General features: G+C 41.1%; 1 protein-coding gene across 1 annotated transcript in view; it reads left to right on the forward strand.

Moving 5' to 3' along the window:
- Positions 1–18895, forward strand: part of EFHC2 (EF-hand domain containing 2) — a 224704-nt gene that overhangs the window by 99884 nt on the left and 105925 nt on the right. Inside the window, exons 4-8 of the mRNA XM_081567282.1 lie at positions 1714–1937; positions 4875–5126; positions 7554–7667; positions 8054–8192; positions 14780–14945. Coding sequence (XP_081423408.1) covers positions 1714–1937; positions 4875–5126; positions 7554–7667; positions 8054–8192; positions 14780–14945 — 895 coding nt within the window. The remainder of the gene's footprint in view (positions 1–1713; positions 1938–4874; positions 5127–7553; positions 7668–8053; positions 8193–14779; positions 14946–18895) is intronic.

Consider the following 18895-nt stretch of genomic DNA (forward strand, 5'->3'; position numbering starts at 1 on the left):
GCTCACAGCCTTGGAAAATAGAGGTGATGTCTCCCTCCAGAACAAAGGGCAGACATGTTTACTGTACAGTCTAGTAAAGGTAGGGGACTTCTCCAGTGGCTCAGATGGTAAAGAATCTGCCTGCAATGCAGGAGACACAGGAGACCCGGGTTTGCTCCTTGGGTTGGTAGAATCCCCTAGAGAAGGAAATGGCAACCCATTCCAGTATTCTTGCCTGGAGAATCCCATGGACAGAGGAGCCTGGTGGGCTACAGTCCATGGGGTCACAAAGAATTGAACACGACTGAGTCATTGAGCATGCACACATTAATAAAGATAATCTCTCCCTTTGAGACAAAAGGCAAGGATGCTTATTGTCCATTACAAAAGATTCAGTTTCTCTCAGCTCAGGGTTCCCGTCCTATAGTGTAACGCACTGTGTGTGCAGAAGTTACCTGGCCCTTGTTGTGTCACTCTTTGGGAATCAGGGCTCAGAAAACTGGTACCAAAATGTTGATGTTCTGGGTACTGTTATTACTGTGAGTAATAAACTGCCCTTTGTCTGTCACCAAAGCATCTCATGTCATCTACCAGCATCCTTGAAATTGTGGCAGGCTACCTTGTCAGCTAGCAAGCAGGATAAAATCTCAATCCCTAAATAATTCTTAACAACAGATTTCAGCAGTGTTAGGGTAAGTTGGCTGGTTATGGTGTGGTATAGTTGATAAATTCATCTAGTTAGGGAGCCTTTTTTACCTCCAGTGGCTAGTTACCATTTATTTGAGTGTACTCGGGGACCCTGGGTCCATATTCTCAAGAAGAAAAGTGAATGGGCATCATAGGGTTGAAAGTAGAAGGTACTGTGAAGCCTGTGCTAACTATCACTTTGTGGGAGTGGTTGGGTGGAGGTGAACAGAGGCTATAGAGAAAGGAGGAGGGAGAAGAGGTTGGTAGAAGGAACAAGATTCCAGGAAGCTTCAGAGTAACATAAAGTCATCTGTGCTTATGGAAGCTGTAAATCAAGGTGTTGGCATCTACCATAGTGAATCTTAGTAGTTTTCTTTTTTCAGTCAAGAGTGTATTTTTGCGAGTATTCTGGTTTGGGGTCTTAGTTCCTTGTTTAGCATGCTCACACTGAGTGCTTGTGAGTGAAGGTGAGCATGCTTGTTCTGGGGAAAACATGATGGCAGTGTGTGGCACATTGGGTCACCCTGCTTATACTCCCTTCTCCTTCCCTCCTACCATAGTCTTTGTGTGCACACACTAAGTCTCTTCAGTCATGTCCGACTCTGTGCAACCCTATGAACTGTATGTGGCCAGGTTCTCTGTCCATGGGATTCCCCAGGCAAGAAGATTGGAGTGAACTGCCATGCCCTCCTCCAGGGGATCTTCCCGACCCAGGGATCAAGGCCACGTCTCTTAAGCCTCCTGCACTGGCAGGCAGATTCTTTACTACTAGCGTCACCTGGGATTACTTTATAATAGAGTAAGCCCTAGTACCACTTAGGCAACTCTAACAACATACAAGGCTGGTCAAATTACTCTGGATCTCAGGAGCCTCAGCTCCCTCTGGAACCCTCAGAGTTTGAACATTCTGATGCTACTTCTCCAAGAGCCAATCCTTTGCCCACTTCACCATGGTGAGAAAACATTCAGGGTTGTTATAAAGATGTGCTCTGATCTCTTGCTGGTGAGCCACATGATGAAACAATTGTGTTTTATTTCACACTGTAGGAATTTTTATCCGGCGTCATCGGATTCCTCTCCCACCTCCTGATGAGGATAAGTTTTATACCGTGTATCATTTTAATGTCAACATCAACATTGTCTTTTATGGTCGAACATTCAAGATTTATGACTGTGATGCATTCACAAAAAACTTCTTGAGAAAAATAGGAGTCAAAGTAAATTCCCCGGGACAATGTCCGGAAGATCCTTACATGAAAACACGGAGAGAGGTAAGTTGACTTATCCATGAGCTCTAGTCTTCAACATGAGAATCTTTTCAGATTCAGTGAATGGTATCAGTACTCCTGATGCCCAGGTGAAAGGACTTGGGGGGGCATGGTCACTGGAGTTGTCCTCTTTTCCTTTGGGCTGGACGGAGGCTGGGGGTTGGCTTCAGTGCAGGAAAGACTTACTCTCTGCCCTCACTCCCACTTCTTTTTAAAGAGAGTGGCCCTTCCAGGAAGGGGGAGTCTTCATGAGCTGCCCATATGGGATGGTTTCTAAGAGCCTGGGATTGGCTTTGTGGTCACTGACATCGAAACAGTTGGGCCCACTTTTACCTGGCTTTTCTTTTCCCATTTTAGTTGCCTAACTCTGGGGAAAATCTTTGCTCCTGTGCTGCTGATACACTGAACCAAGCTTTGGGTACACCTTTTTCTTTCTTAAGACTCCCAGCTTCCTTTAAGGTGACGTCAGATGCAGAGAGGTTCAAGAATGAGGAGGGCCATGATTTCTATGTGCTCCCATGATAACAGGATGCTTATTGGCAAAGTCTGATCCCAGCCAGTGTAGGGAGGAAAGAATCAGTGTTAGTAGTATTATTGTAGTCTTTCCAGAAGTTTTTTTTTTTTTCTTTTAAATGAGCCCTTGGCCCAAATTTTATGTTTTACAGAAAAATCTGAATACCCAAAAGGGCAGGTGTTATGTGGAAGGTCACCTACCTCACCAGTCTTCTTGCTAGGACTTGAACTCAAATCTCTTGCTTCTTATCATGATTTTCATTATTCTCATTTGTTTCTCTTTTTATTGACATATGATCATGCACAGTAAAATACACAGAAATTAAATATACAGTTTGATGGGCCTTAACAAATGCATACACCCATGTAATCCACACCCAAAATCACAGTCTAGAACATTTCCACCCCCCTAGAAAGTTCCTGCATGCCTTTTTCCAATCTGTCCTTCCCCCCACCCAGGGATAAGCACTGTTCTCGTTTCTGTCCCTATAGATTAGTTTGGTCTCATTTTTATTGTTTCTAAAACTTGTAATTAACTTCTTTGCAGAAAGATAACATAAAATTTAGAATAAAAATCTTTGATTCTTCTTTGATCTCTTGTTAAAAGCTGCATGTAGGATCATTCATCTATTCCTGCCTCTTAGCCCCACCAGAATTATCCTTACCCTTCCTGAGAAATATAGATTGTTGATCCTGAAATATCTAAGGTGAAATCCTTGTGGCAATATTCATGTGTGTATTGGCATGCAAGGAGATTTATGGTTTGGGTTCATTTCTGTTTTTTTCCAAATGCCCTGGAAGTAAGAGTCTGGATAAATACAAAAGTCTTTAGAACCAGCAGAGAGAAACCAAAAGAAATGGACCTATATGATTTATCACCCTTTGCATCTGGCCACACTCATTCACTAACAGCTGGTATTATATGATAGTGATTGTGAGTGATGATGCATAATATGAAATACATAGGAACACTGTATGATTTCATAGGTTTATAAGGAAAAAAAATCTTCTGTTCCAGGAATCAAGAATAAATACCAAGAACAGACAATAAATGTTTTAAATAATTTCCTTTCAGAATGAGAGAATCATTTTAGGATTTATTCCCTCAGGGAGAAAGCTCTTCAATAAATATAGAAGTCTGTAGAAAATGAGGAGTTTAATAAGAGGCTTTTATATTGACTTTAATGCATTTACTTCTCCAGTGTTTGCTGCCTTGAAATGTAAAGTTAAAATTAAACAATTTAACTTGAACTGAAAAGATCTCCCATGGTATGTAATCAATAATGGATTTCTTAGAGGCCTTATCATGCCAAAGAAAGTTTTCTCTATCAGTGAAAATAGAGATCTTATAATTTCATTTAAATATTAAAGATAATCAATGAAAGTAGAGATCTCATAATTTTGTTTAAATATCAATGATAAGACTGAAGAGCTTCTGGAGGGCCATCGTGTCTCCTGTGTCTTGGGATGAGTCTGCCCCTAGACTGCCCTGGACAGACACAAAATTTTGAGGATTTACAAATAAGATTACATGACCCAATGTGGGACTATATCTCACTTGCTAGTGAGCCCTTCCTTATACAACCACCCTATTAGGCTACATTAGATAGAATGGGGGGCAGTTTCACTCCACGACAAGACTGAGACTGTGCAGATAGAGAAGAATTGGGCCAAGAAAACTGCAGAGCTAGTGGTTCCTGGGTTGGGAGCCAGAGCCTGCACAGTAGTCCTGTACAGATTGAGAAGTTCTCCATTTGCTCCGTTCCTGTTTCCGTGACCTTTCATATCTTTGCTACCTAAATCTTTTGAGCAAAATAAAACTGTGAAGATATTTCTTCTCTTTTTACTTTCACAAAAGTCTGTGGATGAGTAAGAAGCATAAACAGCTATGCATTTTCAGTGAAAAGAACTTTTTGGTTGAGAAATAATTAACATAGACTTGGGTGTACAAATCTTAAGCATACCTGTTGACAATTTTGAAAAATGTATATACAGTTTAATAACCAGCACAAAAATCAAGATAGAGAATATTTCCATCACCCCAGAGATTTCCCTTGCCCCCCTTTCCAATCAGTCATCTACCCAGAGGTAATAACTCTTCTGATTTCTGTCACCATATATTAGTTTTGTCTGTTCTTAAACAAGAATTTTAAGTCTCTGAGAAGAGTCAGTTTCCAAAAACATTATAGAAGTATACTTTAGTGTGTTAAAATAATGTTTAATGAAAAGCTTCCTAATACTTGATTGTCTGTATTTCTAAGGTTGAAACTAGTTATATATGCATATCATATATGTTGTTAGTTGAAATTTTTAAAAATGTCACAGAATAGTCTATGGAAAAGATACCTCTATGTTCTTTGACTGCTTGCATCCCAGAAGCGATCATGAAAAGACTTTCACTATCATTAACCTTTTCTCCACTGACAGAAGCTAGACTGCATGGAGCCCTTACGTCCCTATGAGGCCTTTGATACTCTGAAACAGTTCCTCGAGTATGATAGGAAGGTCTTGCGTTTCTTCTGCGTGTGGGATGACTCAGGCTCAGTGTTTGGGGATCGTAGAGAGCTCATCCTGCATTACTTTCTGTCTGATGATACCATCGAGATCAAAGAAGTCTTGCCACATAACTCAGGAAGAGATGCTACGTCATTGTTTCTCCAGAGGAGAAAGCTACCTAAGGTGAGCAGTGGACCCAGGACTGCTTTCCGAGTTTGCTTGTGGGCTGAAGACTCTAGTCACTGTCTGGAATGTTGCGTGTTATGACTGTTGGTGACAAGTCACTATGTATTAGTGCTGGTGTTTAGAAAGCTTGCACTTTGTGCCCTCTATTAATATACATCTATGAAAGTAATACAGAGGATATGACAAATTGGAATTGGACGATTCAGGGCTTAAGGCATGTAAAGGGAAAAAGTCAAATGCAAGAGAACTACCTATGTCATTGAGTTTACCGTGAGTCTTATGAAGGTAAATGACTCTTGAGTAAAAGAATTGCTCATGGCGTTGGGAAGAGCAATAGCCTCTGGCCTCTGTAGCCTACTGGGGAGATCCCATTGTATTGGTCTGGGCTGTGAACACACACACACACACACACACACACACACACACACACACACAGAGGAGTGACTCTTCTGCGAGTAGCCACTTGCAGAAGTAGCCACCAACTAGCCACTGGCTAGCAACAGTAATAGCTTTAGCATTTTTACTGTTAAAAAAGAGTTGTCCAAATGATTTTTACACATGTTCATGGCCATTTGAGAGCTAATGTAACCTGGGTGCAGCAGAAACAGCACATAGACAGAAGACCTGGGTTAGAATTGTAGATCAGCCGCTTAATAGCTGTGTGACCTTAGGCCAGTCATTAACCTATCTGAGCATATTTCCCTATCTCTAAAATGCTTTTAATTAGGCTTCCCTCCTGAGGTAACTGTAAAGACTGAATGAGATAATATAGTAAAAGGCACTATCTAAGGATCTATAAGAGTTTCGCAGGTGGTACTATTGGTAAAGAACCCGCCTGCCAACACCAGAGATGATAGCAGACCCGGATTCAATCCCTGGGTCATAAAGATCCCCTGGAGGAGGGCATGGCAACCCACTCCAGTATTCTTGCCTGGAGAATCCCCATGGACAGAGGAGCCTGGGGGGCTATAGTCCATGGGATCACAAAGAGTCGGACACAACTGAAGCAACTAAGCACGAATGCATGCAAAGACCTGTGAACACCTATAAGGCACATGAAAACATCACGGCTTACTCACAGCTCTATGTTATGTTTTATTTCTTTATTTGGATAATGTATTTTTAAATTTACTTCTTAGTGCTACTGAAAAGATTACTGTAACACTCATTTCTGATGCATACAACCACTGGTTATTTGCTTATCACAAGAGACTCTTCCAGATTCTCAAGAGTCTCCCACTAGAAGTCCTCCTATGTAGCTTCTTGGGGCCAGGACTGGGTTTGTCCCAGAGCAAACTCCAGGCACATGCATAGCAGGTGGCCAGGAGGAGCCAGGGAAGCCTGTTTTTAGAATGGCTTTGAAAAATAGGCCAAATATAAAATAATAACGACATACCTGACATTTGCAGTGTTCCTTGACATCAATTGCTTCATTTATTCATTCATTCAACAAATATTAATAAGTGTCAGCTGTGTGCCAGCTCTGGGGTTACCATGAGATAGAAAATGGGTGAATTCCTGTTGCATGGTGCTTCCATTCTCATGGGGGAGAGATCCAAGAGCAGTGGGTATTCCCTTGACGCCACATCCTTTGAGAAAGCAAGGAGTAAATACTGTTGCTACTGAAGTTCTGAGAAGATGAATGTCTGGCCCCATGTCCTATAACTAAGAAGTGGCAATGAGAGAGTTTGCATCTAAAAATGTATTGTTTTTTCCTCTGTAACGTGCCTTACTTACACGCCACACCTCATAAATTCGCACGTTTTAACTTATAGTTTATGTCACACATATAAGGGATGATTCTGATTTCTCAGCTGAGATAAACTAATCAGTATCAATTTCCATAAGTTCAGATATTTCCTGCCTGACCACCTCCAGCACGGGTGAAACTGAACAGTGTCCTCCCTGGCTTGCTCCCGGCCACAGTTTCTATGAGAGGCTGACCGCACTTCACCGTTCATACTACCTCACCACACTGCCTCTCTCAGCCAGCAAAATGCCTCCTTGCTCAGGGTCAGGCAGGGTGCTGAGCCAGTCAAGAAAGCAAGGCAGGGTTTCTCCATCAGGGCATCTTTTTGTTTAGTGAAAAGACGACTGCTGATGAAGCAGTTAGAGAGCAATGACAAGTGGTTTAACCCTGAGGTAGGTGCTACAGAAGTTTGGATTGGGGATTGGCCAGCAGGATGGGAGAGGTCAGAAGGAAAAGACGGGGCTTCATCAGGTCCTTGAAGGATGAGGGGAATGTAGACCAACCCGCAGGGTATGGGGAAGCATGGGGGAAAGGTGGCCGGAGTCTGTGTCCTGTCTTCCTTGGGATGATAGAGGAGAACCAGATGGTATCACTTGCCACTTGAGCCCCTCACCAGGAGCATGTTTGTGTTGAGAGCCCACCCACCACATCTTGATTTGATTTATATCTTCTAGTATGGCCCCCGTGGAGTCTATCAACCAGGCCAATTAACAGACCAGATAGTTCTCAATGTGTATGGTGGCTACTCAGAGAACCGAGTGTATGGCTACCTGTTGGATAAATACAAGGTAAGTCATGTTTTATTACTGTTGCCAGTATGGCTTCTCTGAAACCTGGAATGTGGGCTGAGTTGCATATTCTTCTGGGAGACTGGTTGTGAATGACATTGATGACTATATAAATGCATGTGTTGCACTGTTGCATTTATCAATAATAAACATGCTTAAGTGTATATATAGATATATGCATTGCATTGCCGTTTGGTAGCACTACCTTGCTAAAAGAGTGTTTTAAAATGTTGATTTTGAGAGGTTGTCTTTTGATTTGATTTAAAAAATTTGGTTATAAGTGATGTAATGGATTTTTTTAAATTTCCTTTTTCCTTTGAGAGGGGGGATGCCAAGGTCTTTGGTGGGTCTGTGGTGCCAATGTCATGTTCCTTTGTTTTTATTAGCTAGGAAAATTAGACCAAGAGTTTTACAAAGATACTGACCTGTCCATAGGAACCACCATCAACGTGTGGGGAAGGAAAGTGATCCTTTGTGACTGTGATGATTTCACGAAGATTTATTATAGGACTAAATATGGAATTGGTAAGTGATACATCTGTCAATTAGAAAATAATATTTAAACTTGGAGTCTTTGTTCCCTAGTTAAGATTGAGCTGACTTTTGAGTTTCAAATTCTAAGCTTCTAATAGCTGCTACTGTTTATTGAGCATTTGCTAACTGCCAGGCATTTGTTGTCTTATTTATTCCCGTAACATCATCCTCATTTTAGAGGTGAAGAGACTGCGGCTTGCAAGGGGCTTCCTGGACGAAGGTCATACATGCAGCAAGTAAAGAGTGAGCCAAAAACTTAAACTTGTCTGCCTGATGCGAAAGGCTGCCATTTGCCCGTGTAGTCCCCTGCCTCACTGCTGTGGTCAAGCAGTTGAAATGGAAATGCAAAGACTTCTTTCCGCTGAATCCTTGCTTACCACAGAGGCAATACTGATTTTAGTTCTCTAGCAAATTGTGTCCATCTTCTCTACTTTTCCTGGTGAGGCGCAGACAGTCTGCCAGCTTCTCTCTTCTTAGCTCTCCATTCCATTCAGATCAGGTTAGTTCAGTTCATAATGGCAGCCAGTGACTTATTAAGCACCTACTAGATGTAGGTCATTGCAGTGGACGCAGGAGCTGCAGAGTTGTGTAAGGAGTTTCTAGTCTGGAAGGGGAGCAGAGATCTACCGCATGTTACATTGTGTTATAACTGTCACAAAAGCAGGGGGAGGATCTGAGATGAAACCTGAAAAAAACAAGCCCCTCTGTTTGTTAAACCTGCAGGCCAGCCCTGCCCCCTTCTTGGGCCCTCTTCCCCAGGGTTCAGGTACCTGCCGGTGCTTGGCTAAGTGGGGGTGATAGGAGTTGCCAACCTCCCAGATTGGGGCTGGAGCTTGGTTGGGGGTTGCTTACTCCTCTCTGAACCTTGGAGTATTCATATGAGCTCACTTCCCTGAGCCATGAGATGGAAGCCAGAAACAACCACAGCTTTTCCTAAAAGACAAGGTGCTTTGTCTCTAGGATGACACGAGGCCCACCTTACGTGTCTCGGTGTCCCCACTGTGTAGTATTCCTGGCCTCATGGGAATCATTATATTATATAAGAAGACACACAGCACACAAAGGGGTTGGAATATAAGACTTTCAATTTCTCTCTTTGGTTCACTAAGGGAATTTGTTCCACTGCATCTGCATGCCAGATTAGTCAAAATGGGGCCAAATTGGTGGCTTCTTCTTATATTATTTTCTAAAATTAGTCCTGTTGGTAGACACAGTTGGGCATATTTGTTTTCGGTACTGAGGACAAGAAGGAGCCAGGAATGTGCAGGTAGTGGCTGCCATAGAGAAGCTGCTAGTGACCCTTAGATAGTTGGGAAGGATAATTTGATTTTTAATAAATGTAAGTACCTGTTCAGAGTTGACAAGTCTTCAGTGTAGAGTTGAAAAATTGATAAAAAAGAATGAGTCACTGAAGACATTTACCTATGTCCTACTGAAAGATTGTGTGCGTGGCTGCTCAGTCATGTCCGATCCTTTGTAGAGTCGGAATCCATGGACTGTAGCCCACCAGGCTCCTCTGTCCATGGGATTTCCCAGGCGAGAATACCAGAGGGGGTTGCCATTTGCTACTCCAGGGGATCTTCCTGACCCAGGGATCAAACCCGTGTCTCTTGCGTCTCCTGCATGGCAGGTGGATTCTTTACCTCTGTTCCACCTGGGAAGCCCACTGAAAGATTACCTTAATACAAAGGATGTGGTGAGGTCATACGAGCACTTAAATATTAATTCCAACATTTAGTTGATGTTTGTTAGCTTGATTTTGAGAATATAAAGTTTGTATTTGGGTAAATGAACAGAGTGCTGGAAAGACCCAGTGCATTGTTAGTCTCTTGATGGGTTTACAGGGAACTTTCAGAGGCAGAGGAAATCTACCAGTGTGCTCCGGATCTAGCCATCCTCAGCAGATGCATCAACTTCAAATGCCCTGTGGTCAGTTTCACTTGAGCCCTAGTGCCTAATTTCTTCCTGCTCACTTCGTTTGCTCTCTCTAGAGACTTACTGTATTATATTAAAAAAAAAGTCATTTGTGCCTTTAAAGCTCATATAACATGAGCGTTATGTCTTTAAAGAGAAAATTATGCAAATCCAAAATTATGATGCATTTTATAGTCATGCTGACTTTTTATATTTCTCATAAGATATGTTAAAATATCCCATTTAATAGACACCATTATTACACAACATTTCTTGAGTAACAACAGTATACTTAATGTAACTAATAACTAGAAATTATATCCATGATTCAGGGAGGAGGGGGGTGAATCAGTATTCTCTGATGATCTTTGCATTTGCTTTTCCTGACGTTTTGGTAACATTAAATTAATAGACTTAATGTTACTTAGATGCAGTTTCTTTGGACATTAATTTTTTTTTAATAACTCATCTGGCTCTAAAAATTCATAAGACTAACCACATTTTATACATTATATTTTGGTATTCTTGAAGCCTAAACCAGGACAGAGTCCTGGCAATAATTGTGGTCACATTTCCTTCCTTGCCAATAACTGTGGTCAGTAGAAACCTGGTGTCACCACTCTGCAGCGCCACAGGAAGAAGCTGACAACTGCCAATGACACAGCTAGGGACCTCCCTAAGAGGAAGCCAGGGGGAGATTTCTAATGCAGTATACAGCCTGGGTGTCTCAGTACCTTCTCTTACCTATTGCCACCCCCAGCATATTTGGGGGAGAAAAAATGGCAGACGGACCAAGAGGTGAAGTTGGCCACAGTCCCAAGAAAAGCACATGAGAAAGCTTTCTATTATATAGAAGCAGAGGGCTTGACAGAATCCCAAGAGATATATATGTAAAACCCCTGTGTTAAACCCCATCTGGACTCCTAAAAAGATGAGATTCTTTTGTGCGTTTCAGGATTCTAAAGAGAAGGCAACTTCCTCCACGAAACAGTCCAGTGTGACTCTCCCCCTAGGCTGCTTGGCCATCCCGCTGGCCCTGGCTAGCCTGCCGGGCAGGAGCATGTCACTCCCTCCTTACTTCATGTGCATGAACACGGACTGGCAGATGGAGGCCTGTCGGACTTTCCTGTAGCATGAAGGTTGGAAGAGGCTCCAGGGGCTCTAGCAGGTGTTTCTTTCACTGAAGGGACATGGATTTGAATGTAAACTGTTCTTACCTAGAATTTCTGCCTTGGGTTATTATTTTTTTGTCTATAAAAGGACTTTGTTACAATCGATTCTTAGTGGTTGGGACAACCAAACTAGTGTGTGTGTGTGTGTGTGTGTGTGTGTGTGTGTGTGTGTGTGTGTGTGCACGTGCTTAGTAGCTCAGTCGTGTCCGACTCTTGTGACTCCATAGACTGTAGCCTGCCAGACTCCTCTGTCCATGGGAGTCTCCAGGCAAGAACACTGGAGTGGGTAGCCATTCACTTTTCCAGGGGATCTTCCTGACCCAGGGATCACACTTGGGTCTCCTGCATTGCAGGCAGATTCTTTACCATCTGAGCCACCAGGGAAGCCATTAAGGATAAGCAAAAAAACTTAAAGCATATTTAATTTTGTGGAGTCATTTATAGCCATCTCTGAACTCTTGGTGTTAGAAACAGCAGAGCATCTAAGATGAGAGTCTAACGATCATTTGAACAAATGAGCCATCCCAAGATGCAGCAGCAGAGGTAGAATTTGCTTCTAGTCTTACCACATGGCTTTGATGGACCTAAAAACTTTGCTTTTTTTTTTTTTTTTTAAAAACCTCTTCTGTGCAGTGAAGAGGGTTGAGAATTAGATGATTCTAAGGGTTTTCTAGCTAGAGCTAGAAAATTATGTGATTATTTGACCCCAAAGTGACCATCCCACTGAAATCATTTTACCTGCATATGGGGTACAAGCAGAGGTGGATTCAACCTTAAAAATAATGAAGCTTAAGCTTTAGGGTTCTTTTCTTTGCAGGGGCCCCATTCCAAGGCCCTGGGCCTAATTTTGTCTTAATTATTTGACATTTTTTGTCTTACAGAGGTTCTCCCAAATAATAAGCTTCAGGCCTCCCAAAACCTGGGTCCAAATCTGGGTTACTAGCAAATCAGAGATGAATGTCGAGGTAATTGAAGGCTTTTCTCAGAAACATTTCCAATGAGATGATGAATAGTAAACCACTGTAAAGGAGCATTAAGATACGTTCTTTAAAAAAGAGTCTGTCCCCTCTGTGTAAATTTGTTGGAATCTGGTCAATTGTGAATGGACAGTCAATATACATGTTTTTACAAGTCTCTCAGAATTAGAGGCATCAGACTATTTGAAAGGCAGATGTGTTTTAGGATCTATTAGAATGTCAGTTTAAGAAGATATTTGGGACCTGTGGCTGATTCATGCTGATGTATGGCAGAAACCAGCACAATATTGTAAAGCAATTATCTTCCAATAAAAAATTTTAAAAAAGAAGATAATTGGGAAGATGCTTTGTAAAAAAAATGTATACTTTTTCATCAAATATTTTTTAACACCTGAAACATGCAGGATGGTGGAACAATGGAAAACCAAAGACAGAAACTTATCCAGGCACAATTCCAAACCTTTGTGAATATACACAATTAACCCATAAAAAATGGAATCTTGAGTCACAGTATCCAGAAAGACTGTATTGTTGAAAAAGTCAGACATGGTGGAGTGGAACAGTTCTCAGCATTTATACACTAGATGGCACTGTGGGTGCAGAGGAAAGCTCTAATTGATTCTTTTGTTACTTAAATCTGTTGCAAAAATTATGTAGTTGAGAAAACAACAGTGTGTTATAAAACCTGTAATTTTGGGGGGAGGTGTAGAATGCATTCTTAATTTGAGATTCAATGTATGTCCTCTTTTGGTTAGGCTGTTTAGATTATTATATAGAGTTGGAGGCATATGTCCCCTGTTGGAAGAAACCAATCATGCCTGAATTTTCTAATAATCACGTACAGTTCTTCCTGCCATCCCTATGGTCCTTTTTCTAAAAATGAAGGTACCAGTTAGTGGTGTGTTTCATGTTACAATTAGGAATGATAGGGTCTGCTGTAATTCTGACGAATTCCAATATTTAAACTTGCCTCTTTATTACCAAGGCTTCTCTTTAATTGCCACAAAAATAGCAATAGGAGAGGCTTACCAGTCACTTCCACACCCGCAGTCTGGCCGCCTCCTTTCACTAAGTCAGTGAGAAATATCTGATAGCATTCTCTTTGCTAGTATGTCTTCTGTGAGCAGTTTCTGTCAGGGTGGAACAATACTCTTTTGGGGATTATGCTTGAGGAGGTTTCACACAAAGGCTGTTAGGAAGTCTAAGGAAATGTGAAAGTTGAAAATGTTTTCAAATCAGAGTTAGAAACAGTCCCTTAGCCTTTTGATCAATCAGTACAGAAAAAGAACTATCCCTCCATGTTAAGAGGTAGGCTGCCTTGGATGACACATTGGTGCACATTTTCGATTAGAGAGGTATGTACTAAATCTGTTCTCTTCCTTCTGTTAGAACTTTGGCAATGGAAAAGGAAATCTTTGCTTATGCGAGACTTCTTTCAGGCTCTAATGGAAACCCCTATGAGATGGTCAACTTTGGGGAAGAGGTAGAAATGAGATTCCATGGGTTGTTTGGTTGCTTTGTTTTCTTTTGCTTTAAGAAAGATCCGGACATCTTCTTTGCCATTTGTAGTGTGTCAAACACTGGTGATTGGGATCTATTGAGTCAATGTGTCATCTACTTCGGAGGGCACACTTGCTTCTCAGAGGTGGTACAGCCTCACAAATGAGTACCTAACGGCTCCCAGGCTATTACAAATTATGTCTCCACCTGTCTCTCCATCTCTCCTTGCTCACAGAAGCTAAATGAATTAAGAAGGTCAACCGTATTTACCACTTACCACTCCCTTTGGCAGTGGTGGTTTTAAAAGTTGTGTTAGTTTGATTTGGGTTTTTATTTATTTTTTATTTATTTATTTTTGCAGTATCACATTTCAGTACGATTGCAGTCTTTTCTTGGGCAGTAATAGAGGCAACCTGGAGGGGTTGTTGGTGAGAAGAAATGTTGTTTTTGATTTTGATCTAGGTAGTGAAGTATCATGGCCTGGAGCTGAGTTAGAGGAAAGGGAGAGGGCTTAAAATATGGGCTCAGGAGGAGGAGACATCAGATGGGGAAGGTAAAGGCAAAACAGCTGGGAGTCAGTCCTATTTGGAAAGGAATTTAATTAGTGAGTGTTGACTAAAGATAGGAGAGGGCTACGTTACAGGTTAAAATATGGAATGGGTAGCATAAAGTTTCAAGCTTGAATTTTCATATCATTGGAAAAATCAAGGAAGAACAAAAAATATTCTGAAATGGGGATGTGATGACAAAAGATAAATGTTTACTTATTCGACACACTCAGTCTCTTTTTTTTTCTTTCTTTTGAACCAATGGCGATTATTGAGTGAGTTCTGTGGTTTTTGTAAACATGATTGAAACCTACCCTCCCAGGATTTTGCTGTGTTTTGTTTGAAAGAGTTTAAAATAGTCTACAAAGATCTCCATGTTCATCTTGAAAACATAACAAAGCTTTCAAAACAGCCATAATCAGGGCAAAAATAATATTGATGTTTCATCTGCTTTTGTTTTGTTATAGAGAACTTTACCTCAATTCCATGCAAGGCCCCATCTCCTCCAAAAATAGGAAGGAAATTTCCACCTTACACCGGCTTTGGTTCTGAAGAGGATTCTCTTTGCTCCTGCATAGGCCTTGTGCCCACACCTCATCAGAGGAACTTTAAGAAGTTCATGGAATTTGACAGGTGCTTGAGGGAACCGTTATTTTAATCTGATCTTTCCCAAATGTATTTGGGGTTTGTAATATTGTCCTCATGACAAAACAGATGACACTTAATTTATCTGATTTCAAGTCCAAGGACATGTTGTTATAACTTTAATGAAGATGATTAATATGTAAGTATTAACAGATTCTTACATCAATAACTATTTTATTTACTTTTTTCCCAGGTTTTTTGAGAAATAATTGACATAAAACATTGTATAAGTTTAAGGTATGCAACATGATTGGCTATATGTATATACTGAAAAATGATCACCACGATAAGATTAGTTCACATCTATCACCTCACAGTTCGAATTTTTTTTCTTGTGATGAGAACTTTTAAGGTCTACTCTCTTAGAAACTTTCAAATATATGTTATTGTTTACTGTCATCATCACACTATATGTTATGTTCCCAGAACTTATTTATCGTATAGCAGAAATTTAGTTCCTTTTGATCACCTTCACCCAATTATCCCACTCACTCCCCACCCCCCTGCCTCTGGCAGTCACCAGTCTGATCCCTGTTTCTATGAGTTTGTTTTTTTAGATTCTATGTATAAGTGAGATCATGTAGTATTTGTCTTTCTCTGTCTGACTTATTTTACTTAGCATAATGCCCTCAAGGTCCATCCATGCTATTGCAAATGACAGGATTTCCTTCTTTTTGATGATTGAATAATATTGCACTCTGTGTGTGTGTGTGTGTGTGTGTGTGTGTGTGTGTGCCCGACTCTTTGCAACCCCATTCACTGTAGCACTCTAATCTCCTCTGTCCATGGGATTTCCCAGGCAAGAACTGGAGTGGGTTGCCATTTCCGACTCCAGGGGATTTTCCTGACCCAGGGATCGAACTCGCGTCTCTTGCATCTCCTATATTGGCAGGCAGATTCTTTGCCACTGTGCCACCTGGGAAGCCTCATGTATGTGTGATATATATATATGTATTTTTTTTTTTACACTTGATCCATACACTTGTTAGTGGACACTTGTGTTGTTTCCCTGTGTTAGCTATTGCAAATAATACTGCATTGAACATGGGGGTGCAGATATCTTTTGGGGACAGCGATTTTGTTTCCTTTGTGTGTGTGTGTATGTATATATATACATATATATACACACACACACACACACACATATATATATATATCCAAAAGTAGAATTACTGGGTCATATGGTAGTTCTGTTTTTAATTTTTTGAGGTGCCTCCGTGCTGCTGTTTTCCACAGAGGCTATACCAATTTACATTCCCATCAACAGTGCACAAGGGTTCTCTGTTCTCCACATCTTCACGTTGAGTGGTTATTTTAATGTGTCATCTGGAAGCACCTAAAGCTGTATTATCCCCAATCTATATTGCCTTTCCATGTATATGTGTGTGTATATATATGCTTTTCCATATGTATGTATCTTCTCAAGATGATCCCTAGGAAATGGTGTAGAGTAGGGGTCATCAGACTTTTTCTTAAAAGGTCAGATACAAATATTTTCTGCTTTGCGGACCATACGGCCTCTGTCACAACCGCTTAGCTCTGTCATTGTAGCATGAAAACAGCCATAGACAATCCATAAACAAATGTGTAACTACATTCCAATAAAACTGTTTATGGACACTGACATTTGAATATCATATAGTTTTTACATATCACAAAGTATTATTCTTTTGAGTGTTTTCAACCATTTAAAAACGTAAAAACCATTCTTAGCTCACAGGCCGTATAGTAACGGGTGACTGGCTGTATTTGGCCCATAGGCTGTAGTGGCTTCCATGATTTATAACTGTTTTGTAGAATGTTAATTGATTTTAATTTAAGAGACTTGGTTGAGTTCAGTAACCACAGATTGCTCATGTGGTGAAATATGATTTCCAAAGATGGACTTTCAGAAGTGTTCCTAATATATGTGAGGAAAAATCTGCCCCTGAGTCATGTGTATAGATGTGGTACTGCTCATGGCTACTTTTTGCTTCTGTAGGAAATGGAGCCCTGGAGAAAGAAGTTGTGGTAGGGAGAGGAAGAGGGGTGGGAAAATGTTGCAGAGGCTTGAATAGGATGCAGACTAAACACTGAAGTCCTACGTGAGGGGAATAATGGATCAGGAGAAACTGTGGAGAAAAAAAGATAAAGAGAACATGGAGTAAGAGCAGGAGAAGGAAAACAACAAGACATCACTCTGAATTTGATCAAATTCAGTGGCATAAGATGCCATTGTAGAATATTTTGAGGTGGAGAGAACAGTTTTGGTATCATTGTAAACATGGTAAAAATGCGTTAAGAATTGTGTAGAATGTCTGAAAGGCTGCCTTTGCCTTGACATGATGTCCTTTGTCTTTTAAGAAGTAATCTTTTATTTGTAAGGACTTGGGAGTTTTGTTTTTAAGTTTCAGAGTTGATACTGCTCAAAGTGTGGTCCCCACACTGGTTAGAAATACAAATTCCTGTGTCTCACCCCAGACCTACTGAGGCCCAGTCTCTGAGGGTGGGGCCTGGCTCTTTGTTTTAACAAGACATCCAGGGGTTTCTGGTGATGGGCACCAGGGTTTGAGAACCACTAATTTTGGATCACATAAGAGGGACACCAACTCATACTCCATCCTCCCTTATAGATAGCAGTGTTTATGGCGAAGTTCCAGGGCAGGACTTTTGATGGATCGTTGTTGTTTACTCGCTAAGTCATGTCTGACTCTTTGTGATCCCATGGACTGCAGCATGCCAGGCTCCCCTGTTGTTCACTGTCTCCTGGAGTTTGTTCAAATTCATGTCCATTGAGTTGGTGATGCTGTCTAACCATCTCATCCTCTGTTGTTCCCTTCTCTTGCCCTCAATCTTTCCCAGCATCAGGGTCTTTTCCAATGAGTCAGCTCTTTGCATCAGGTGGCCAAAGTATTGGAGCTTCAGCTTCAGCATCAGTCTTTCCAATGAATATTCAGGTTTGATTTCCTTTAGGATTGACTGGTTTGATCTCCTTGCAGTCCAAGGGACTCTCAAGAATCTTCTCCAGCACCACAATTTGAAAGCATCAGTTCTTCATTGCTCAGCCTTCTTTATGGTCCCAACTCTCATATTTGTACATGACTATTGGAAAAACCATAGCTTTGATGGATACTTTTCACTAACTGCTATTTTTAAGGGCACCCACCAGAAGGAGGTGGGCAGGAAGAATGTCCCTATTGTAAAAGGAGAGGGAATTTTTCTTATAAGTAAACAGGATGAAACACGATCCAGGGTGTTGCTTCTGGAATCCAGTGGGAACAGTGTTCATTGTGAGTAGTTGCCTTAGTCTCTCTTTCTGTCTGCACCGTGTCAACTTGTCCACAGAGCACTGACTATAGACAGCATTCCATGTTCTTGTCCTGCTGTTGTGGCTGGAGAACGGTGGTCCAGGCATGAATAGCTCTAATTTCTTTTCTTTCTGTCCATTGCTCATTCTGTGCCAGGGATACGCTTCTTCCCTCAAGCTCCTCCCACACAGTGACCTTGTTACCATAGAAACTGGCACATTCAGCTGGAGACTTACACATGAGTTTGAATAACCCAAGGTTTTCAAACCGTGAGAACCTGAGGAAGATGATCTCACAAAGCATACAAAGAAAAGTTTCCTAATGCAAATAAATAAACTGAATTGAGACGTGCAACAGACATGACATATATTAATGATATATATTGCTGTTAAAATTGTACTTGTGTTCATTGTTGTGTGAGGTTAACAGTCATCTACGGTGAGTCACTGGAGAGAGATAGTTTCAGATCAAAGCATATGAGGGTTTTTTTGATGGAATGAAGACTTTTATTGTCTGGGTAAAAATTCACTGTGGTACCTGCTGGATAGATTGTCTAGTCTGACTTGGGAGAACCAGAAAAATACCTTTCTCATTGTACCTGGCTGAATTAGTTATTTTGTTCTCTGTGTGCTCACAATACTCTGCTGATCA

This window comes from Giraffa tippelskirchi, chromosome X (assembly GCF_054371585.1).
Source record: "Giraffa tippelskirchi isolate mGirTip1 chromosome X, T2T-mGirTip1v1.2.pri, whole genome shotgun sequence".
In the NCBI taxonomy this organism is placed as follows: Eukaryota; Metazoa; Chordata; class Mammalia; order Artiodactyla; family Giraffidae; genus Giraffa; species Giraffa tippelskirchi.